General features: G+C 37.2%; 1 protein-coding gene across 1 annotated transcript in view; it reads left to right on the plus strand.

The window, feature by feature from the left end:
• LOC126199363 (zinc finger protein 665-like) overlaps positions 1–21,698 on the plus strand; it is a 151,463-nt gene extending 129,765 nt beyond the window's left edge. Inside the window, exons 8-9 of the mRNA XM_049936247.1 lie at positions 5,548–5,696; positions 16,945–21,698. Coding sequence (XP_049792204.1) covers positions 5,548–5,696; positions 16,945–17,217 — 422 coding nt within the window. The 3' untranslated portion in view covers positions 17,218–21,698. The remainder of the gene's footprint in view (positions 1–5,547; positions 5,697–16,944) is intronic.
• Positions 21,699–24,666: the final 2,968 nt, after the last annotated feature.

Consider the following 24,666-nt stretch of genomic DNA (forward strand, 5'->3'; position numbering starts at 1 on the left):
GAAAAACTAGGCCAGTTGCTGCAGTATTTTGGCAAACTAACTCATTGCTATCCTCAGGCAGTGCTGAAATATTGCACTAACTGGACAATGCCACCCGGCTGAAAACTTGAGTGTAGTTCAGGAACACTGAGCTGCATTCGGGAGGGTGACTATTCCAATATTTGTCCAGCCATCCAGGTTTAGTTTTCTGTGATTGCTCTAAATGCTGGTATGGTTCCTTGCAAAAGGGCACAGCTGATTTCTTTCCATAGGTGTGATTTGCTGCATGTGAAAATTTCCTTTCAGTAAAATATATGCCACCAGCACAATTGTTAGGTTGCTACACTCGATTGAGTCACTGGAGAGTGCTGCTCTCTCTCTCTCTCTCTCTCTCTCTCTCTCTCTCTCTCTCTCTCTCTCGAATTATTTGTACCAGAGGGGCAGTGGCCAGAACGCCAACCCTCCATGGGCGGCTAATTGTAGACTCGCAACAGTTAGAGGGATGTCAGTTGTGAATGAGCACTCTGTCAGGCGGCTGCCCTATATCAGGATCCAGCTTGCCTTATAGGACCTTAAAGGACGAATATGTATATTTTCTTTTGTGTGTGTGTGTGTGTGTGTGTGTGTGTGTGTGTGTGTGTGTGTGTGTGTTAATTGTCAATAATAACTGCTTCTGTATATATGTTGTCATTAATTACAATCCGAATAGAGCCAAACCATTATACAGTCCTTTAGATTCCTGGTCCTCTTGTAAAATGGATGATCCAAATTTCTGTCTGTTGATTCTAACACAATTATTGTATACTGACAGAGCTTTTCAGCCAAAAACTTTTGAGTGGAATAACAAAGTAGGATTAGCTGTTTACAGTAAAAACTAAGACCTATTGGATATTCTGGAGGGGGACAGATTCATAGAGGGTGTTACCCAAGATCTCCCTTATGTCATAACCCTTGTAGGTTGTCAGACATTCATAAACATTCATCCCTGTAATTATGAAATTGTCTTCACAGCTTTGTTGTGTGCAGTGCAAAATACTGAGGAACTGCTTAAGAAAATTTATATGGTAATATTCAATCAAGTGTTGTACCTAAAAGACCAAGATATTCCAACAAGTTGACACCGAGACCTCAAAGTTTCAAATGTCATGAGAGTGGTTGTCTTTCATCTTTTACTGTCTTTAATGGTAATAACAAGTTTTATAATGGGAGGGAGTGGTCTGAAGGAACTATTCTATGTCATTTATGTCTTTTGCTGGCAGGCAGAGGTTGCTTGACTCAGGGCTTCAAGGACCTTTCAGAATAAAAGGACTCCCCCCCCCCCCCAAAAAAAAAAAAAAAAAGATCTTTTGGAACGCACGATAACTCAATATCTTTGCTTATTTTTTCGTGTATAGTTTCCTTTGGACCCACACTTCTTTCATTCTTTGAGGAAGTTGTTTATTCTCTTCTTGTGTCCACTTTCTTCCAGTGCCCCCCCCCCCCCCCCCCTTTTTTTTTTTCTTTCCCGCTCCTGTCCTGAAAGCCTGTCTTTGCTATTGCTTCTGTAAAAAGGGATCTTCTTCTTGTTGTGTTCAAGTTGAATCCTACATTTTTGATATTTCTCCTTACTTGTCTCAGCCATGTGGTTTTGAGTTTGTAATTGTGTAGTATGTCAAAGATTTGTTTAGTTATTCCGTCATTATTCATTCTGTGTGTGCACCCATAGAATTTTAATCCCATTTTTCTCATTACATCTGTTACATATTTGGATTTCAGATATTGTTCAGTATTAAATCTTTATTTGTATTCTGATTCACTGCTGCCTTTGGGTTCTATTATTTTTCTTAGGATTCTTCTTTCAATTTTTTTCTAACCCTCCCTTCATAGTCAGTTTAAGAGTTCCTACTGCATTCAATGTTCTAGTCAGGGTAAAAAGTTTTTGGCATAGATGTTTGTTGTTGTTTAAAGGCCATCTCCATTTTATGTATTCGTGTCTCTGTTGCTGTTTTTCCCTTCATGTTGTTTGATATCCATTCTCCTGGAGACTTAATACTTTAGATATTGTGTTGTTATTTATTACAAGCATTTGAAGTGCACTACTGATGTTTGTCATGAACAGGCTTTTTTTTGCAAATGACATTTGTAATCCTACATTTGCTGCTTGACATTGTAGTTCTGTAATTTGTTCCTGTGCATTTTCAAGCGAATCTGTAATAAGCAGCACATGATCTGAAAATTCTAGACACTGTAGTGATCTTGTTTGCTTTCTTCCTAGCTGTACACCCTTAGTATGTTTGGCCTTCCACCATTCACCACCCACTTTGCTAAATTTAGTTACTCAAAAAATGCACCATTTTAAGTTACAACCAAATTATGGTGAAAAATGGATTGTTTGTGATTTAAAGGTGGCAAAAGTGAAATTTGAAACCATCACATTTAAATAAATAAAAAGGAACTAACTTGAGTATATTTTCAGACTTCTCCAAAACTTCCCATGTAAAATCACCGTATGACGAGACTATTAGTTGTTGGAAACAAAGGTTACTACATGGAGGTTGTGGACTTGATAGCTAATGACCACTTTGGGTTTTACTGTTGTCAGAATGTCTGAAGTAGGATACATTAAGTCTTGTGAGAGTAAATAAGAAGCTGGAGCAGGCAGCAAACCTAACTTTCTAGCTGCCCAAGTGACATTAAATTGTAAGACTGCACCAAGTGATAGTTCCATACAACAATAATTTATTTCACTTCTCAAAGCTGTCATAGTTTTTTTTGTTTTGTGGTGGTGGTGGTGGTGGTGGTGGTGGAGGTGGAGCTCATATTGGTGGTGGTGATTAGAAGCATCCAGCACAGAAGCAGCTTGGAGAAGAAGTTTGGCCCAGCTATATTCCATTAATGAATTTTCACTTTGCGAAGTTTGTGTGCTTATTTTAAACTTTATGGCAGATTGAAACTGTGTGTTGGATTGGGATTCCAACCTAGAACCTTTGCCTTTTGTGGACAAATACACTACCAGCCATGCTATCCAAGTATGATTCATTACCCGCCCTCACAATTTTACTTCCGCCAATACCTATCTCTTACTTTTTGTACTCCACAGAAGGGCTCCTGTTTAACTTTTCAGGATTAGAACTGCTGGAAGAAAGGAAATTGCAGGTAAATGGTGGAACCACTGCTTTGGGGATTGTTTTTGGAATGTATCTCCACCCTGAAGCAGAGAATACACTGATTTGAAACTTCCTGCCTAATTAAAACTGTGTGCTGCACGAGGACTAGAACCTGGAACCTTTGCGTTTCATGGGCAAGTTCTCCCTGTTGACTGAATTAATCGGGCATGAGGCACTGGCGGAAGAAAAGCTATGAGGATGGGTTGTGAATCAGCTCAGTCGCTAGAGCATTTACCTGTGAAAAGCGAAGGTTCTGGGATTGAGTCCCAGATATATGCTGTTACTAGAGATATTTTCCAGAATTGTTTTCTGTGTAGTTAACTTATCAAAATAAATGGGAATAATTTATTAGACAGGAAGCACTTGCGTGGTGTGTTACACCCTACTGAAATCCGAAGTAGTTTTTCACAGAATACTCCGAGAATTGACCACTATATTTCACTTTATCTAGTGTTTTTATACTTTTGTAGTTTAATGTTTTATTCCAGTAATGTGGACTGGGTGCAATGATATAGAAATTTTTGAGATATGTAGGGTAATTGTGAGGTCCATGAAACATTTCAAAAAATTGGTACAGATAAATGGTCAAGAACAATGTAACAGATGATACAGTATGTGAAAGACAATCTCCCATTGTTTTTTTTTTTTACATTGTTTATAAATATTCTGTGTATCCACTTCCTGTCACAAGACACACATCTAATCAGTAGTCCAATTCTGCCTGTACCCATCCAGCACATTAAGAGTATCAGTAAGGACAGCTGTTATGATGCCTTGTCCCAAGTTTTTAAAGTTCTGTGCTAGAGATGGAATATAAACACTATCTTTGACATAACCTCAGAAGAAAAAATAGCAGGCCATCAAATCCAGTGTTTGTGGTGGACACTCAAGTAGCACAAGGGCAGCGGCCACAACACAGCCTATCCTGCAACATGGCAATGTCTCATTAAAGGAATGAAATCTCAGCTATAAATTTCAATTTGTGACATGAGTCACAACTGCAGCATGTTGAGGTAGGTGATGATGAGGGTTTTTCATACTGTTAGGTGAGGGGTGTTCATTTTGCACTAGCTCAATAGGTAGACTTTGTGGGACTTCACATCATCACGTCCCTCACACAGTCCACTGTCTATTATGACAGTCCTGTCATCCTTAACATTTTACATCAAACAAGCAACCACCTCCTTGAATTTCATACATCACTTCCCTATGCTGTTGTAAACTGGTGGTGTCTTGCAAAACTTGTGTAAGAAAGCTTTTTGCACCCTCACTACTGATTGATAAGAGGCAAATTGTAGCACACAAAATGTTTTCTCTCTTCTTGGTTCATCACCATCTTCAGCAACTACAGTTCGTGGCATTCCTGTTGGCAGTTTTACAAACTAACTTGCTGGTACCACATAAAACATTGAAAGTTTGTCTTTCACGCACTAGGTACATGAGATTAGATGAAAAAGAGCACAATTTGCATATTAGTGTTTTATTCAAATTCATAATTGTTTCCAATCATTGATAGAAATTATCTGGTGAAAGTGTCTGTAAACTGTGAGGGCAAATTCCAAATGCTTCTGGTCAGTCACTTGTCAGTCTATCTTACAACCCATATCTGATTTCAAATTCTTCCAATTTCTTCACAGAAGAGGAAACAGTCAGAAATGGGCATAGTTCTCTAAAATGGGTACTTCCATCTACAAGGCGTTTCTAGTCAAATTTTTCATTGTAGCATTTGTTGATCTGACAAGAGAAGGTGGACCAGTGCATACAACTTGAAGGAGAAAACTAAGAAGGTGAATGCAAGTTTTTAGAAGCAATACTTGCTGTGCTTTTCCAAAGTGTGGCCCTTCTACGTGGTGACTCTGGTTTCTGTAGCTGGAATCAATTGTTAGTGATAATTAACAGGAAAGACCACAGGTACAACATATGATACCAGAGAATGAGAAACTGAGGATTGGATTAATGCCCAAGAGATAGGATCACTTTGTCACAATATTGTTTGTGGTTAGGGTAAAATGTAATTACATATAAATATAATTCAATATAAGTGAAGGTGACAGTGATTTGTGGATGGGACAATGTTGAAGTTATAAAACAAATTGTTTATGCTACTATGCTGTTTATTAATTTTTTTCTACAGATGCCAGTAAATGGATAGCCTGGCCAGGCAATGATTAGTTTACTTCCTCATAATACTGATAAGAAAAGTGGCAAAATTTCCCAAATGCTGATTTGGTAGAGCAGGGCCACACTTTTATTATATGGCAGCAACATTATTTTGCACTTTTAGTTGTGTTATTCAAAAAAGTCTTAGTAATAATTATTTTCAAAATCAGTTTCATGTTATAGTGATTGATTTTCAGTAATTATGATTAATATTTTCTTCAATTTAAATGTTGACTTTATGAATGGAGGAATTGTTTTTTAGGTGAGAAGCCACATCCATGTAATGTGTGTGGCAAGCCATTCCGTGTTAGATCAGACATGAAGCGACATCTCAACACGCACAATCGAGAACGACACAGAAGTAATGGGGCTCGTATAGCGGCCTCCTCAGCTACAGAGGATCAGTTGAAGGTGACAAAATTTTTAATAAGAAAGATTGTTGTAGACTTATATACAATGATTCAAATTGTGTTTTAATCATTGGGACAACTTTCAGCAAACATAATTATAGAAATTGTTCCATCACATGACTTCTTACATACACTTTCAATTTCCTTCTCTTAAATCGCCTGTTAGTATATACTTGACGGTGTGTGGCAGCTTTATTTGAAGAAAGTAATGTAAAAGACTGAAATTTCGGCGATGTTCATGTAATAATACTAGTCCTGCAGAAGACAGGTGCTGGCAGGTTGAACATTACTAGCATCCGCTATTTACAGGAAAATGGAAAGACTGACATAAGGGAACCTTGGAGAAGTTCAGTTTGAATTCTGGAAAAATTTAGGATCTCATGAGGCTATACTGACACTACTGTTTGTCTTAAGAGTTAGACTGAAGAAAAACAAACCTATGTTTATAACATTTGTTGATTTAGAAGATGACTTTGATGTTGAGTGGAATACACTATTCAAAATTCTGATGAGAGCAGGGCTAAATACAAGGCCTCCTTAGCTACAACTTGTACAGAAAACAAACTGCAGTTATAAGAGTTGGACATGATAAGGTGACAGTAGTTGAGAATGGGGTAAGACAAGGTTGTAGCCTATCCCCATTGTTTATCAATCTGTACACTGAGCAAGCAATAAAAAGCATTGAAGAAAAATTTAGAAACAGGATACGGTAGGCAGGTTCAAGAGGGCTAGAATGGAGAGCTGCATCTAAATCAGTCTTTCGACTGAAGACCATAACAAGAACAACACGTAATTACTTGTTGGAGTTGCAGACATTTTCATTGTATTATCCCAGTCAACATTTTCTGCGTGTTGTTATGTATACTTCAGAAACTATAAAGATAAAAAAAATGAATGACTGTGATATGGAACTATGGAAAATATTGTATAGGAGAGATTAAAAAGTGTTTACTAAACTAGTTAGTCTTCAAATCCACCCAATCACACTCTTCTGCAAGCATTGGCCCTTGTTTAGTATATTTTGAAGTCATTGGTACATTGTCATCAATGTGTAGAAACATATACCACGACTTGTCATTCCAAGTGGTCATTTTAATCCCGCAAATACACTATGATATGCTGTTTTCATGTGCTTTTGTGTGGGTGAATTACATCTCTAACTTTTTTGGCAGCCAATGGTTGTGAATGGTATTGCTGCACACATGTTGTCCATCACAGAAATTTTAAACTGGCTGCTGTCAGCTATCACAGTACTGATGAGCTGCATTCCACATTTGCATAGCTGTCCTGAAATGATGTACTTGTGGCAGGGTGTTGGCCCAGTTATCCATGAAATACCCAATGCCTTCAGGACTGAGAGAGAATGTCTTTTTCCCGCAAGTAAAATATGCTCTTATGTGAATTGTTTAGCGGGGTCATTTCTGTGTATTACTTTTATATTGCGGCTTATTATCTGTCAAAATCTTTGGAACTTCCCTTATAATGTGATGACACATCCAGACATTTTTGCCCAGTGATTGCATTACTTAATTTGATAGGAAACAAGGTCGAGTAACTTTGTAGCAGTCGATAAAATTAAACAAAACTTCAAGAATTTAATATGGTATGAGGTAGTAATTTTATATAGTTTATGCAAATGTCATCTTACTAAAATTTTATGAAATATTTATTACATGATTCATTAGGTCTAGTGTAGTTGCAGTATCGAGCCACCTCACTGTGAGGCTCCTGTCTTTCTCTGCCTGAGATTAATTAATAGCTTGTGGCTCATTAAATACCTTGACTGACAGTGCCTGTGTGGCTCATTGATATAAATGGACGTTAGGTGGTTGCCACATAAATGTCAGCTCATGATTCCGCAGCATGAGTAACATGTCACTTTAATGCAAATATTAACTACATTCTATTTTTTTTATTTACTCGTCAAGTTCCGTAGGACCAAATTGAGAAGCAAATCTCCAAGGTCATGGAACGTGTCAGTAGTTGAGAATGGGGTAAGACATGGTTGTAGCCTATCCACAATGTTTATCAATTTGTACATTGAGCAAGCAATAAAAAGAATTGAAGAAAAATTTAGAAACGGGATATAGTAGGCCGATTCAAGAGGGAGAGCTTCATCTAATCAGTCTTTCCTCTGAATCAAAGGCACCAATTCAGTCCTTGCAGGGGTGAAAAGCAATAAAGTGACTTTGTCGATTCCAGAACTGCAAGATGGGAGGGGATAGCAACACACAATCCGTTTGGTCTGATTGAGGAAAAGAATTCGTGAACACAGGAACCCAGTTATAAACTGTGTATTTCTTAATTAATTTTATGTGAACAAGCTGTGATGAAAAATACACATGGAATTTTATTGAGTCACGGAGAAATTGGAGTAACAATTGAACCAGGGTTTTGATACATGCGGACAGTTTACCTGTATGCTGTAACGTAGATTGGAGCAGCGACAGTGACTTCAGTGGTGCTGGACTCTGGAGATAGGTGTTGTCCGGACATTGTCAAAATGCAATTTCCTTCCCCCATCCTTGATACCCTCTGAGCTAGTACTCTGTTTCTAATAACCTCAGTGTCGACAGTACATTGAACCCAATCTCCCTCTATTCTTTTTTTTTTTTTTTAATGCGCATGCCACCCCCACCCCCCACCCCCCACCCCCTCTACCCTGTATGCCCCCTCCTCCCCTGTCTTAACACATTAATCTCAAAAGACCTCACCCCTCTTAATTTACCTGGTAAGGTTGATTTTTACGTGAAGCTTGTGACTATCATCATCTTTATCTTCTTGACTGAATCTAAACTTTGCAAAACTGCCTCAACATACGATCAGGGGCCATGCATCACCAAATGTAAACAATACTATTCCTCTGTTATGTTTCTCATTTGTATCGTTGACTGTTTTAATTCTTCATCTGTAAATATGTAGTCTTCCCTCATTAGCTTATGTCTGGCTGTGTAGTAATGAACCAAAATGTCTGTATCACTACTGTACAATCCAAAGCAGTGCTGTGTAGAGCTTTTTTTGTGAACAAAAGGTGTAGGATAAAAAAATTATAAAAAAATACATTTCATCTGTGCTGCCTGTCATGTTAAGTTGTTTAAACATAGATGAAGTAATTCTCTGAAGTGGGTACACACATTGGAGATGGTCACGGGATTGATTGAACAGGGGGATACCCATAAAGGCAATTACTTGAATTATCAATCCAACAAAATAAGGGAGTAACTCCAATTTTCTCCTGTTGGCTCTTGGAACGTGGATATATGCCTTCCTACTGAATAATCTCAGATGTCGGAAACCATGGTGGAGACTGCTTCCCCCAAAATTTTGTAAATAATTTCACATCGAACCACAAACATCTTGCCTGTTAATGATTGTTCTGTTTTTTGTTTGTTCTACACCATTTTGTTCTGGTGTACGGGAAACTGTGGTTTTATGTTTAAGTCCTTTGTACAATAAGAAATTAATTAGTGTCATTTACATATTCCTTTTCATTATCAGTTCGTGCGATACAAATTCTTTCAGCTGTCTGATTCCCCACAAATCTTTTAAAATCATGAATAATCTCAGGTATATGGTATTTATTGCTGACAACGTACAAAAGAATCTTTCTAAAAATCATGGATCAGAGCTGGGAAATATTTAGTTCCCCTGATTGATATGGTTGGCACAGGGGTGCCCAAATATGAATGTATTAATCCCAAAATCCTTTTAGCTTTGTAATTGGAATATGGGAAATGCAGTTTGTCTATCTTCTGGACATGTAATACATGGAGTATCAGTTGCTCCTTTGTCCGATGCCACTGGCCAAACCATTTTGTTATTCTGCCATGTCATCTGATTATAGGTGGTCCAGTCTTCTATGCTATAGATTTGGGTCGTTAGCTGGGGAAGCAGACTTTGGTTTGTCACTATGACTTTTGCTTTATCGAGTTGTACATTATGTTCATTAACATAGTTGTAACTATCATTTCTTCTCTGCATCATGAATATGACAGTCTTTATGATAAAAAATGACTGAGGGTTAGTGTTTCACTGTTTTGCTTGTGGAAAGTAAATTTATACTCAGTTGAGGTACATAGCGAACATCTTTTACCCTAATATTTGTCTTCCCTCTGCCTGCTAATGCTTCAATGTGTGTGCAACATATGCCTTCAGAGGATAAGTTCTCACTGTTAACCAAGACCAAGTGCTACCTGAGCACTGGTTTTGTGAAATTGAAGTCATGTATGTGCTCTGACATACCCCAAAAAAAAAAAAAAAAAAAAACTCGGAATAACAATGCTGTGGGCAGAGCTTGTGTAGTACCTCTGCCACTAGGCATGTGCAGCACAACTCATTGCCAGTTCAGTGCTGTCTGTGTTGTTTACCTGGCTTGTTCTGTTCATCTGCAGTGATTCTTTTCTCAATCACTATTTTGTTCTTGTTTAGTTTTTTTATGATGGCAAATATAAGTGAACAACATACAGGGTGAAATTTTGTTTTCTACTCAGTAAAAATGCTGCTGAAACTGTTTTAATGTTGAAAACAGCTTACCAAGATGACACTGTGGGAAAAACTCAAGTGTATGAGTGGTTTGCTTGGTTTAAAAATAGCAACATGTAGAATGATGATGAACATCATTCTGGACATTCGTCAACTGCCCAGATCAACGAAAATATTGAAAAAATTGAGAGCTTGTGCTCATAGATGGCGACAGACAATTGATCAACTGTCAGAGATTGCACAACAGTGAGACTGGTTTCGTACGACGACAACACATCTGCACACACAGCCGTCTCTGTTATACAGTTTATGGCTAAAAGTGGCATGGTTTCACTGCCCCGCACACCGTACTTGTCTGACCTGGCTCCATGAAACTTTTTCTTATTTCCAAGCACGAAAATGGCATGAAAGGGCACCGATTTGACAACATTGAAGAGGTCAAGAAAAAAAAGAGGGAGGAGCTGTCAGCCATTTCCAAAAATGGCTACAAAAAGTGTGCTGAACAGTGGAAGCACCAGTGGGACAAATGTATAAGTTGTAATGAAGGGTGCTTTGAAGGGGATCTGGTTGTTTTGTGTGAAGGGGATCGGGTTGTTTTGTTTTGAAGGAGATCGGGTTGTTTTGTTTTGAAGGGGATCAGGTTGTTTTATTTTGAAGGGGATCAGGTTGTTCTGTAAATAATTTGAAAATATGCAGCTTTTAAAAAATAATTCTGGTTCTTTTTGCACACCCCCTTGTATGTGGTCATGCACCTGAGTATACATATCAGTCTTTGTTTGTGTCTTAACTTGATGCTGGCATAATTAAGAATGCCCTGTAACTCTTGCTTTAGCGGCAAATGTTGTGACTTTACTTGATGCTGGCATAATTAAGAATGCCCTGTAACTCTTGCTTTAGCAGCAAATGTTCTGGTTGTCTTTTCTTTGCTGCTGTTCATACTTGTTGTAGTTGTAACATCCATGACCATGAATGTAATGTTGGTTATTGCAGTTGACTTATTTATTTGCTCTATAGCTGTGTCATTAAAACTTGAATTGTTGCATGCATGATTTTGTAATTCAGTAATTATCAGCATATCAGCATATTGGAGTCGTCTGAATCTGTTTGACCTTGGTTTGTAATCGTTACAATATTATGAAAATGATAGATTGCTGCTTACCAAATAGTGGAGATGCTAAGCTGCAGACTGTCAAACAAGTAAGCTTTGGGCCAAAAAGACCTTCACCAGAATTAGTCAACAAACAAAAACATGCGTGTGCACGCGCGCGCGCACACACACACACACACACACACACACACACACACACTCATGCAAATGCAACTCAAACATGCGACCACTGTGTCTGGCTGCTGATGCCAGACTGTGAGTAGCAGCACATAATGGGAGGAGCAGTCTGGATGGTGGGGGTAAGGAGGAGGCTGGGGTGGGAGGAGGAGGGATAGCGGGATAGGGATGGGGGACAATAAAGTGCTGCTTGTGGGAGCATACAGGGATGAGCTGGAGAAAGGATAAGGCAGCTAGGTGCAGTCGGAGGGTTAGATGGAGGGTGGGGGTGGTGGGGCAGGAGGGGAGGCAGCAGAAAGGGAGAGAAGTAAAAAGACTGAGGGTGTGTTGGTGGAATAGAGGGTTGTGTAGTGCTGGAATAGAACATGGAAGGAGCTGGATAGGTAAAGAACAATGACTAACAAAGATTGAGGCCAACGGGATTACTGGAACATAGGATATATTCCAGGGAGAGTTCCCACCTAGGGGACTGATGACCTCAGATGTTAAGTCCCATAGTGCTTAGAGCCAAGTTTCCACCTGTGCAATCTAGAAAAGCTGGTGTTGTTGAGAAGGACCCAGATGACAGAGGCTGTGAATCAAATCATTGAAATGAAGAATGTTGTGTTGGGCGACGTGCTCGGCAGTGGGGTAATCCAGTTGTTTGTTGGCCACAGTTTGTTGGTGGCCATTCATGTGGACGGGCAGCTTGTTGGTTTTCGAGGCCACATAGAATGTAGCACAGTGGTTGCAGCTTAGCTTGTAGATCACATGACTGGTTTCACAGATAGCCCTGCCTTTGATGGGATAGGTGATGCTTGTGACCTCCCAAGCTTCTACTGTCTTGCCACAGTGGAGCATTCTCTTCATGATTCAGTGCCACCCAGGACTGAAGCAACTGAATCACATTCTCCACCAGAATTTTGACTGCTGCTCATCATGCCCTGAAATGAGGAATGTCCTACCCACTATTCTTCCCACCTCTCCCACAGTGGTATTCTGCCACCCACTGAACCTACACAATATCCTTGTCCATCCCTACACAACCACTGCCCCCAACCATGTGGATGGCTCACATCCCTGTAATAGACCTAGATGCAAGACATCTCCCCTAGATCCTGCAGCACCAACTACTCCAGTCCAGTCACAAGCATCACCCATTACATCAAATGCAGGGCTACTTGTGAAACCAGGCATGTGATCTACTAACTAAGCTGCAACCAGTGTGCATTCTACGTGGGCATAAGAACCATTAAGCTGTCTGTCTGCACGAATGGCCACCAGCAAACTGTGTCTAACAAACAGCTGGACCACCAAGTTGCTGAGCATGTTGCTCAACATGGTGTTCTTTGTTTCAGTGGCTACTTCACAGCCTGTGCCATCTGGATCTTTCCTACCAACACCAACTTCTCTGAGCTGCACAGGTGGTACTCTCCCTTGAATATATCCTATATTCTCATAACCCTCCTGCCCTCAGCCTTGTTAGTAATTGTCCTTCGCCCACCTATCATCTTCCCTGTTTCTGATCCAGCAATACACAGCCCTCTATTCCACCAATGCCTCCGTAGTCTTTTTAATACTTCTCCTTTTCCACTGACCCCACCATCCGGATTGTTTCTCCCATCATGCACTGCTGCTCGCCGTCTGGCCTTGGCAACCTGAGACTGTGTGGCAGCGTGAACTTGCTTGTTTGGTAGTCTTTTTTGTTGTGCCTATCTGTGACTCAGCAACTCTGCTATGTGGTGAGTAGCAGTCTATCATTTTCATAATATTGTCATTGTTCCATCCTGGATGTTTCACTGTTTGTTTGTTATCAGTAGTCATTCCTTCTAATAAAATATGTCCTATCCAATCATTTGCACTTCGAAGATAAAGTCATTTGTTTGTTTGACATTGAAATAATTTTCAACACTTATTCTTCCACAGATGGACAGTTCCCCAATCTAATTGTTAAGAGCATTCTCAACAACCCTTTTTCTTTTATTCAAGTTCTGAGTCCTCGTAGATTTCTTTTAATTTTTCCCATGCTCTATTTGCAGTTGATTCTGCAGATGCATGTAAATGGAAGGTACAATTAACATGGTTATTTTAGCCCTTGCTGTATATTCTTAAATCTCATCTGTGGTTTTGCTTGTTATGCACTCCTACAGTTGTTCATATTGCAAGTGAGTTTTTATAGTGAACTGCTTTGTAGTGTAATTTTCTCTTCCATTTAGTTTCTTCATTAGTGAAAACAAATTAGCACTGAGGAAGTCATAATGTTGGAATTTCATATTTGTGTCTTGCGGGAACACACGTAATTAATTTTCTTTGCTTTAAATAAACCACTGTTTGTGAGAAACTGGGTATATTGGGCCTGAAACCTGTTGTTTTTAGTTCCTTCAAAAAGAAGTAGTTACAGTTCGAAACGAGTGAAAAGGGTTTATTTTCACACAGTACAAATGAAACATGAACTATTACACAATTTAAAAGCATAAATGACAAAAAGAGAAAATATAAAAATTCAGTGAATGAATCAGATCACAGGGAATACATATGTCTAAAAAATGAGATTGGCAGAAAGTGCAAAATGGCTAAATAAGTATGGTTACAAGATAAACACAAGACTGTAAAAGAATGCATGACAAGGGGAAAGATAGAGTATGTTAATTGGAAAATTGAAGTTCCATAGGACCAAATTGAAGATCAAATCTCCAGGGTCATGGAACATGTCAGTGCATGAAATTTCAACATAAAAGTTCAGATGGCAGATGAGAGCTAAGGAATATTTAGAAGGGTTACACAAGAGGAATCAACTTTTAAGGCAATATTATATAAATGGAAGAGGAAGTAAATGAAAATGATGTTGGGGAGAGAGGATACTGCCTTGCACAGAGCACTGAGAGGCCTAAGTTGAAACAAGTCCCCTCTAAAGTAGGCAACATCCTACCAGAATTATTGAGGTCCTTGGAAGAGCCAGCCCAGAAACTATTCAATGTAGTGTCCAAGATGTATGATAAAAGTGAAATACTATTAGACTTAAACAAGAATGTCATAATTCCAATTCCAAAATAAGGCAGGTGTGAACAGACATGAATGTTACCAAACTATTATTTTAATAAGTCTTGGATGTAAGATACTGACATGAATAATTTTCATAAGAATGGCACAAGGTGAACCTGAGAGAAGACCAGTTTGGATTCTGGAGAAACATAGGAAATTGTGAGGCAATATTGACCTAAGACTTATTGTAGAATAGATTAAATGAAGTCATACGTACATTTATGACATTTTTTACGTTTAGAGAACACTTTAGACAGTGTTGAATGGACTACTGTCTTTGAAATTCTGGAGATGGCAGGGATAAAATAGAGGGAGGTAAAGATTACTTACAGCTCGTGCATAAACCAAGCTGTAAGTACAAGTGTTCAAGGACTTGAAAGTGCAGTGGGAGTTGAGAAGGGAGTAAGACAAGATTGTAGCCTGTCTCCAGTGTTAGTCTATCTGTACATTTGCATTTAGGAAACCAAGGAGAAAAGTGAAATAAAGTGCAGGGAGAAGAGGTTAAAACCTTTGAGATTTGCTTATGACATTGTAGTTCTGTCAGAGATGACAAAGGACTTAGAAGAGCATTTGAATGGAATGGACAGTGACTTGAAAAGACATTGTAAGATAACGAGCAATAAAATTAAAACAACAGTAATGGAATTGTTTTTTAACATAGAATATACATTCAAATGTTAGGGATTTTTTTTTCTCAGGATATTTGTCTGGATTGCAGCCTTGTACGAAAATGAAATGTGAATCGTAAACAGTTCAGACAGGATGAGAGTAGAAGCCTTTGAAAGAAGGTGCTACAGGAGAATGCTGAAGGTTAGATGGATAGATAATATAATTAATGAGGACACACTGAATCAAAGTGAGGAGAAAACAAATTTGTGACACAGCTTGAATAAAAGGAGGTGGCTGTTGATGGGATAGATATGGAAGCATCAAGGAATAGTCAGTTTGGTTTTAGAAGGAAGTGTGGGGAAGGTTACAATTGCAAACAGAGACCATGGCTTGACTACAGGAAGCAGTTTCAAAATAATGCAGGTTGCAGTAGTTACACAGTAATGAAGAGGCTTACACAGGATAGATTAGCATGGAGAGTTGCATCAAGGCTACAGTGACAATAACAACAACAACAACAACAAGGTGTAGAGTGTTGACATTATAATTATAGTGGCAGTCAGCTGGAGTGTAAACACATGAGAAAGGATACTGACAGACTACATCTGTGTTTTGTGCTCCTGCGAAACCAGTAACTGTCCACCAAAACACTACCACCTAAGACTGCCACATAATGTGGCCACATAATACCAGTATGAGAAAAAAAATTATTGATTTTATGCTAGAATGAGAAATTTTCATATTGCACTAATAAATCAAATTATAATTTATTCATATAGCAATTAAATGTTTTGCATGGACACTTTTGCAAGATATGAATTTAGAGGGTGAAAATATTCATTTTAACTAAATGTTTATCAGCTTCCATTTACCCTGTCACAACTTGACGTGGCTGATTTACATTCTTTGACTCATGAGCACTTGACCAACACTGTATTCAACTAATAAAACATTAAGTAACCTATATTAGCTGTTCCTAGATCTACATTTACATCTACTTCTTAAGATTATATTTTGAATGTTTATCTCTATGTACCTAACATAAATAAAAACAAAAATAGTAAAAAAAATAATCTGCTGTTGATTAAAGATTATGTATGGTTGTATGTTTCACCCTTTGTAACTCGTTACTCATTGCCCAGCTATAAGTGAATGTTGCTCAGTCTGCACAGATGGCAGTGAGACAGTGAATAAGTCCCACTAACTCAAATGGGCTGCACTTAGGTTGCTGATTTTCCATTTTTCTGTGGACTGACATGGCTATTACTTCATGTTTCTTTCTCAAATGCAAATTCAAAATATTAATTAACACTAAATAAAAATTTTGACAATTAGTAAGTACACACAGACTTATTACTAATAGCTCAATAAATCCAAGTTTACCTCACTCTTGTCAGTTATAGTAACTTACTTTACCTTTAAATTGGGCTACAAATGCCAGTTCCACCTAAAAGTGTGTAATTTAATCGATAAAGTTTATAATCACTTTGAAAAAGTAACTCTTTTAAGGACTGGTTGATTACAGCAATCTGTGCAACCAAATTTGAGTTGCAATCCTCACCTTTTGTATTGCTTCTCTTTTTAATACATTCACCTCATCTTAGTGCAGTTCTCCTACCATAAGTAACGGGAAGACATTATCTCGGGTACATTCTGTTCGTTTTCTTCTTTTAGACAGTTTCTGTCAGTTATTTCTGTTTGATAGTCTTACTTTTTTTGTATTTTTCTCTCCCATCTGTGTTTTATTCAGTCTTGTCATAGCAAGTTGCAGTTTGTACAGTTTCTTTAATAGCACAGTTTATTAACTTTGCTTTTAGTTTATAAAATTTAGTGTTTTTGCTTTATCTCCTAGGTCGAAGAAGCAGAAGTAGTTAGTGGCTTGAGCCACACAGTTTCTGTGGAACATCAAACAGCCACACAGCAGTCACTGAGCACAGTTGCTGAAATATCAGTGCAGGATGCTGCTCCTCCAGATAGCCTCTTGCCGGAAGAAACAGGTGGCTCAGGTTTGCGGCACAGTGCACTGGGCGCTGCTGCCGAGGAAGTTCTTTACCACACCAGGGACACACTGGATGCTGTCCGTGATTCGAGCACACTTTATGTTTGGCCGATCTATATGAGTTAGCACAACCACTTAGCATTCAGGCTGGTGCCTACTCGCTGATAATTGACTGATTTAATTGTGATTGCCCGGTGTAACAGAGAAGACTTAATTAGAATGACACGGGTTTTGTACAAAGCTGTCGAACTCAGGTGGTTGAATGGGATTCAATTTGTCTGTATTTCCATGTCTGGGCTTCTGTGCTGTGTTGTGTTGTGAATGAGAAACAGTATTTTGTACTGCAAGACTGGAATATCATTTAAATAATATTTATATAAATTGCATCTATGACTGTTCCCAGACAGATTTTACCTGTTTGGGAGTTCTGAATGGCATTGCTGGAGATAACCCAGCATTCTCAGATATTACTAGCTTGAGATATTTTTTCTGACCTGAATTGTCAGTACTATTCTCACCATGGTTGTAATTGGGATATACAATAGAGAGTCCTGGAAGAGATTTTCAGTACTTGTTAATGTGCAGATTGCTGGTTTCTGCTGTATTACATTTAGAGGGATGTGGAGAAGCAAGGTGCGAGCTATGCGGACTGGATTTGGAAGTGATGAAATGGAAGTCTTCCTTAAGTAGCTTATGACTGTTAAGATGTTGAACGCTTGTGGCATTTGTGCTGTGTACCACTAATTGTTTGCTTGTGCTAATGAGGATTGAATCATTGTTTGTTAATTGTGTATATGTTTTTATACAGTGTATCTTTGGTATTCTAGAGTTCTTAAATAACTGATCATTGTATGGAATTGAAAATCCAGTAAGTAATACTCAGCAGCTATTGGGATACATTTTAGGATTAAGCACAAAGCAAGTTCTAAGGTTTCACTATTTTTTTAAGAACCTTTACATATACTTACATCTGTATCAAAATTGAAGCATTCCACTGCAAATTTTATGTAATATAATAATGATTGTGTATGTTTGTACTGTGTATGAATTTTGTTGTGAGCCTGCAAGTTCAGCTACAAGACTGTGTGCTGATACTATGTTAAAGAGTTGAATTACGTACTAAAGCGAGAAAATATTTTTCTGCTTATGTCTTAGGTATTGTGATTATTTATCTGTACCTACATTGAGACTGAAATAATAGTTTTAATTATTTAGTTTTGAGTGCTTTTGTCCATTTTTCAGAATGAAGAGATTGTAGCTATGTTATATAATATTTTTCAGTAGTAATCTCTTCTGCATCCCTTTTTGGACAGATTGCCTTAAGACATTGCTGTGTTTTATAAATGGAAGCAGTAGGTGCACATATGAATGGATTCAGAAAATAAGTCTTTAATTTTATTGTTATCTTAACATGAGAAATAGGGAATGATTGTGTGATGATTGGTGCAGATTGTTGTAAAATTATTGTGTGACCAGACATTCTGCATAGACAATTACTTTTCTTAAATATCTTTTACATATTTGTTCTAGATATTGTGTCATTACATTTCTACCTTTATCTGATTGCAGAATGCATCTTATGTACACTTTTTCTCCCTGTCACTGCGTCTTAAGAATTTACGGATATTTAATGCTAGAACTATTCTTATCTCTATGATTCAATACAGTCTTCTTCTTTCCCACCTATATGCTACTTTTAGTTTTAATGAATAGGAAATGTGGAATGATATATAGTAGTTTATGCAAAATATTTCATAGACTTTAGCAGATACTATTCATTCTTTTCGTGGCTGTACATTTTGGTTTGTGACTACAGGTGCAAAATCAGAGGATAATTTATTGGGAATATTGAAAATAGAATTTAAAAAATTTTTATTTCATTATGATTTTGTGAGAAATGGTGTGAGAATACTTTATCACGAGTATTCTTCATCTATTACTTGAATTTTACACAATGCACTGATGTGAGTTCCTCACTTATATTTGTGTTTGGTGGTACGCTTGATTTGTGTGTGTGTGTGTGTGTGTGTGTGTGTGTGTGTGTGTGTGCGCGCGTGCAGTGTGTACTAAGCAATAATTTTATTTGCAGCTGTGTTTCATAGGCTTCAACTTAATTAACTACTTGCCGCTGAGGCTTTCTTTGCAGCTGCTATCTCCTCTGTTTATTCTACTGTCCATCTGCTTTTGATGTTCACTGAACCCAATAGTTTCAATAGAATTCATTTAAAAGTTGAAAATATAATGACTAGATTTACTTCATATCCCCTGCAAGAATAATATTTCGTTTAAATGTAACGTAATTATGCTCCTTGTATAATATATTTAGTCATTCCAGGTAATTTATTGAGTAATAAATGCAGATGGTGATTTTAATATCTTTTGAGCACGAACATAGTTTTTAAAGCCTTCAAGCTACTGTACCAAAGACATGATTATTTTTATAATGTTTTTTATGGTTTTATCATGTCAGTATTTTAAAAAATTGTACTTGAAGGTATCATGGTGCTAATGAAGAGGTTTGTCTTTTAGAACAGCATTTGCCAGATTAGTTTTGTGTACAGAACATATGCCCTTTAAAATAGGACAAATAATTTGCTATGGATTTGTGAGGGCATCAGGTATGTTTTTCAATGGAGCAAGCAGCATTTATTACAGTTGTCATCCTTAATTATAAGGTTAGCAGCTGTATTAGATTTTGTAGACCCCCTCGTGCTCTCTCTCTCTCTCTCTCTCTCTCTCTCTCTCTCTCTCTCTCTCTCTCTGTGTGTGTGTGTGTGTGTGTGTGTGTGTGTGTGCACGTGCGCTCCTGTGTGTAAGATGGCCTAAAACAACTATAAGCTGTATCTAAATTATAATAAGACTTTTAACATTTTTTTGTGTATTTTGGTACTTGCAGTCCACTCAATAAACCGCCTCTCATTCTTTTATTAAATTGGCTTGGATTTGCATCAGAAGGACCTTGATTTTCACATCTTATGTTCGTTCATCATCTGAGTGTGTCATGAACATGTATGATTAATGAAAAATTTATCCATGTCCAGGTCTGAATGGTTGTTTCTCTATTTTTTGTCTGCTTTGTGGAAGTTCTCTTCTTTTAGTGACTAGTTTACAAATAGATTTCATTAGTATAATGAATGTAACTGTGAATTGTGGGAACTTTAGCAGTTTGTAAAGAAAAAGTGAATTTTTCATACAGGAAATGTAGGTGCAATTACTTTCCAAAATTGGTTAACTAATTTGTCATTTATTACCAGAACAAAAATTATCTTCTGGAAGATGAACCATTAAAGTATATAAACAGCAAGCTCAAAATTGTTTTAGATTATCATGAAATTTAGCTTTCACCTATTTTAATGTCAGACAATAGGAGTAAAGTATTGCAACTTGGTATACTTACTTTCCCCGTACATCTTCAGTGATTTTCCCACACACAAATAACTAATTGTGTGTCTCCTTTTTTAATGTTTTTCTGTTGTTGGCTGACACCTTTTCTAAAATGAACATGGTCAAAAAATGGAAGTAATATTCAATGTCAGTTTCTGATTGTGTTTCATAATAATTCAGTTTCATTAAACATTAAAAACTTGTGATATTGTCATGTATATTCATAATATACTGCTACAGGAAGATATTCATCTCCAATATGTGGAGTGTTGGAACACTAAAACATTTTTTGTTTATTGAGGGTTTCAGAAAATATTTTGAATAAATGATTCTGTTCATGACAGTTGCGTTACAGTGACAGGGAAAACAAGTCAAAGTTATATATGAAAATATTTCTTGTCAACTCTTGTTTTATGTTTTATGTGCTAATTTTGTGTGTATTTTTATGTTGTATATAAAATGTAACTGTACATTTCTAATTATGGTGCTTTCTGTGTAAAGGGCACTTTTAGACTGATGGACAGACTGTGTAAAAATATCTGTAATATTAGGAAAGTGGTTTGTTGTGAAAAAGTACTATTACTGTGACTTACTTTGTATCATTGTTATTTCTAATCACACAAGCATCTTAAAATGTGTTTGCTGTATACATTGCAGTTCTATACTTATCAGAATGGCTCCCCTGACACAGTCTGATATACATTTTTACATATTAGCCACATATCATAATTTTATTTGCAGCAAGTGTTCAGACATTCTTTGTCATGAATGCATTACTAATTGATGTCAACAGTGTATGTTTTGTTGCCCATGTATTCAACTTGTTTCTTTTATTTCTATGGCTATGAAGATATATGAGAGAGAGAGAGAGAGAGATTGAGATTTTCATGATAACTATGCTTTTCCTTATTCTTATTTTTGTACTAATATATTGGTGGAAAACTGAGGAGAATTTCATTAAAAAATTATCATCTATGCTCTGGGGAAATGCATTAATAATCTGCCAGTCAAGAAAAGAATGTCTGGGTCACTTTTAACAACTTGTCCATCAATAAGATCTCATGATTAAGGAAAATGTTAGAAGTATCTGTACCGTAGTTTGTAATTGCTTGGAAGCTGTAATAAGGTCAAATTCTGTGATGTTTTGACTCTTAAGTACAGTGCTATTTCTAAATAATCTACTCTTTACAAGAGTTTATAAAATGTTGAATATGAATTTTTGTACTGAGGAGTATATTAAATATATCTTCTGTATAAGGTGATGTATTTATTCATTTACCAAACAACAGATAGACAGACAGACTGACTGATGGACTGTTCCTGGGGAATATAAATAATGCTGAAAGCCGCATGGAGTACAAAAGAACAAAAAAGTTAGCACCGGGAAAAAAGAAGTTGTGAACAAAAAGTTAAATTTACGTGTACACTTTGCCAAAGAAACTGCTTATTAATAATTATACAGCTACATTGTGGATTGGTGGTTTGTTTTGAAATAAGCCAAAGGTGAGCTACATTGTTTAACAGTAGTGCAAGAACGAAGTTAACAACATGACAGAGCTTCATTTCGTGTCAACACCTATGTGAAAATTGAGTGTTGTCTTTTCATTTCCTTACCAGCTAGCAAGGAGAGGCCCCCAGCAGTGGGATCGACATTTTGAAACCATCTATTCAGTATTGTAGGTTAAGGCCCCAGTCGTTCCACTTGGTGGGCCCTCATGTGTGACTAATCAATGAAAAAAATTTCAGAATTTCACATGATGCTCTACAGCTTTAAAAAAGAAATATGATACAGTTGGGTCATGTAGCATACTTATTATAGTACAAGCCTCATATTGAAGTTATAGATTCAAAACTCATCAAGTACTTTGAAATATTTCATTTTTAAATTTTAATTCCAGTCATGGTCATTATTCTTATTCAATTAATTGGTTTAAATTTATTTATTTATTTTTTGGTCACATCATTTTAAACACTGTACTGACTTTTTCAATTGCTTTCACTTTTTCTATTCATAATTCTTTTCCATTTGGAATCTGTGTGCAATAAACAATCTATTTATGTTGACAGTGCAGTGGTGTCAAAAATGTAGTTTTCATTAAAAGAAACCATTTTTTTTTTAATGGTCAAAATAAATCAGATGAAGCTTTCAACGAAGGAAGACAATATAAGTAAAACAAATTCAAGCTAAATTAGGAATAGAAATAATGTAGGCAATAACAAGGACAGAAATATAGCATTATGAAATGGAAGAAATTAAATCAATGTTAATACATGGAAATAATTAAAATTACACACCCAAAGATTCAAGTGGAAAAAGATTTGTAGGAAGAAAAAATAAGAGCAATTTTATGTAAACAAATGAACTGAATAAAAATATGATAAAAGCTTTTTGATTTGATTAAAAATAAAAATGTTTCAAAACATATGATGAGATTTGAACCCACAGCCGCCTCTACATTAGGCCTATACTATACCCTTATGCTACACAGTCAGCTGTAAGATACTTCTTTCTTAAAGCTGTAGGGCATCATGAAAAGTACCAAAAATTTTTTTTGGTCAATTTCTGCAAATGGGGGCCACCTGGTTGAATGGCTGGATAGCAATATAGATGCTTTCAGAAAGTTGATCCACAGCTGGGGACCTCTCCTTGTAAGTCACAATGTCAAACTTGGTTCTGTGATCTATTGGAATAGTGGCTACATTTGCAGTCTGTTTTTGGTTTCTTCATTTCTCTTTAGGAAAACTTTGAGAAACAAAAGCAGTCTTAACTTCCTAGGCTATCTACTTTCTTCATGTGGATATAATCACAACTTAATATTTCATGTTGCCAACAGTATCATAGTATACTGGACTACATTATATTTCATTTTATTAGCTTCTCATCATTATGGAATTTTTCCGTATGTTTGATATTTAAGAAAATGATAAAGTACTCTTTCACAATTTTGATTTTTTATTGCAATTCTTATTTGCATTTATCTTCAAACTTATTTTTATCTGTTATTGCCTGTTTTTCCTCTTTCTTTTTCCTCCTACCATGCAACAGATAGTTAAATTAATTCAGTGTGTGTGTGTGTGTGTGTGTGTGTGTGTGTGTGTGTGTGTGTGTGTGTGAGGGAATTTTAAAGGAAATGCAGAGAGGAGGGAAAAGCCATTATTTGGAATCTTAGGTGCAGTTCCGCGGAGGCAATGTGTGGTATGGTCATGGCATATGCCACATGCATCAATTCGATCTGAGAGAGACAAAGCAGTGCATCACATGATGCACAGCAGCAAAGGCACTTGGCAGACTGTTGCCAATTACATGTGCCATATGTCCATTAGAAATGATAAGTTGCATCCTGTCACCCACTATCCATTAGTCAGTGGATCAATGCGGTAGTAAGTGGTTGACCGAGAAAAAGATTTCTTATATTGGAGATCACCAAAATTCACATATATTTGGTACAGTATGAAACTGATTTTCTTGTCACTGGAATGTCCTCATCCAGCAAGTTCCTGAAATCTTCTGAACTCATTTGTGTAATTTTTTTTAAACAAAACTTCATTGTCCTCCACCTGTTACCTAAAAAATTCATTGTGAGGTTCTTGACATCCAGTGATAGTTCTGTTTTCCCTATTTTGATTACGCAAGGTTACACCAAGAACATAGCTACTACTACAATTTGTAAAGACATTGCAACAGGCAAAAGATGTGCTTTGTTGGTGCTGCACATTTTAGCAATGTTGACTGAAATAAACTCACACTGCAGTGTTGTTCTTCGGAACGCAAGTGTAGAAGTGGGCACAGAAACAGCTAAGAGAAAAATCAGTGCAATACACATATAAGCCAATTTCGGAATTTTACTTTGTATGAGACCGTGAGTACAAGATTCATGTGTCGATTTAAAGTTCTAGATTCGCGTATTGTACTGTTTGCGTCACTTCTGCATTGTCTTTTATTTGTTGTGTTAACACCCATTTGTTTTGTGATATATTGTGAAATTTCAATCATTCGCACCGAGCGAGGTGGCGCAGTGGTTAGACACTGGACTCGCATTCGGGAGGACGACGGTTCAATCCCACGTCCGGCCATCCAGATTTAGGTTTTCCGTGATTTCCCTAAATCACTCCAGGTAAATGCCGGGATGGTTCCTTTGAAAGGGCACGGCCGACTTCCTTCCCCATCCTTCCCTAATCCGATGAGACCGA

Source organism: Schistocerca nitens, chromosome 8 (genome assembly GCF_023898315.1).
Source record: "Schistocerca nitens isolate TAMUIC-IGC-003100 chromosome 8, iqSchNite1.1, whole genome shotgun sequence".
Classification (NCBI taxonomy): Eukaryota; Metazoa; Arthropoda; class Insecta; order Orthoptera; family Acrididae; genus Schistocerca; species Schistocerca nitens.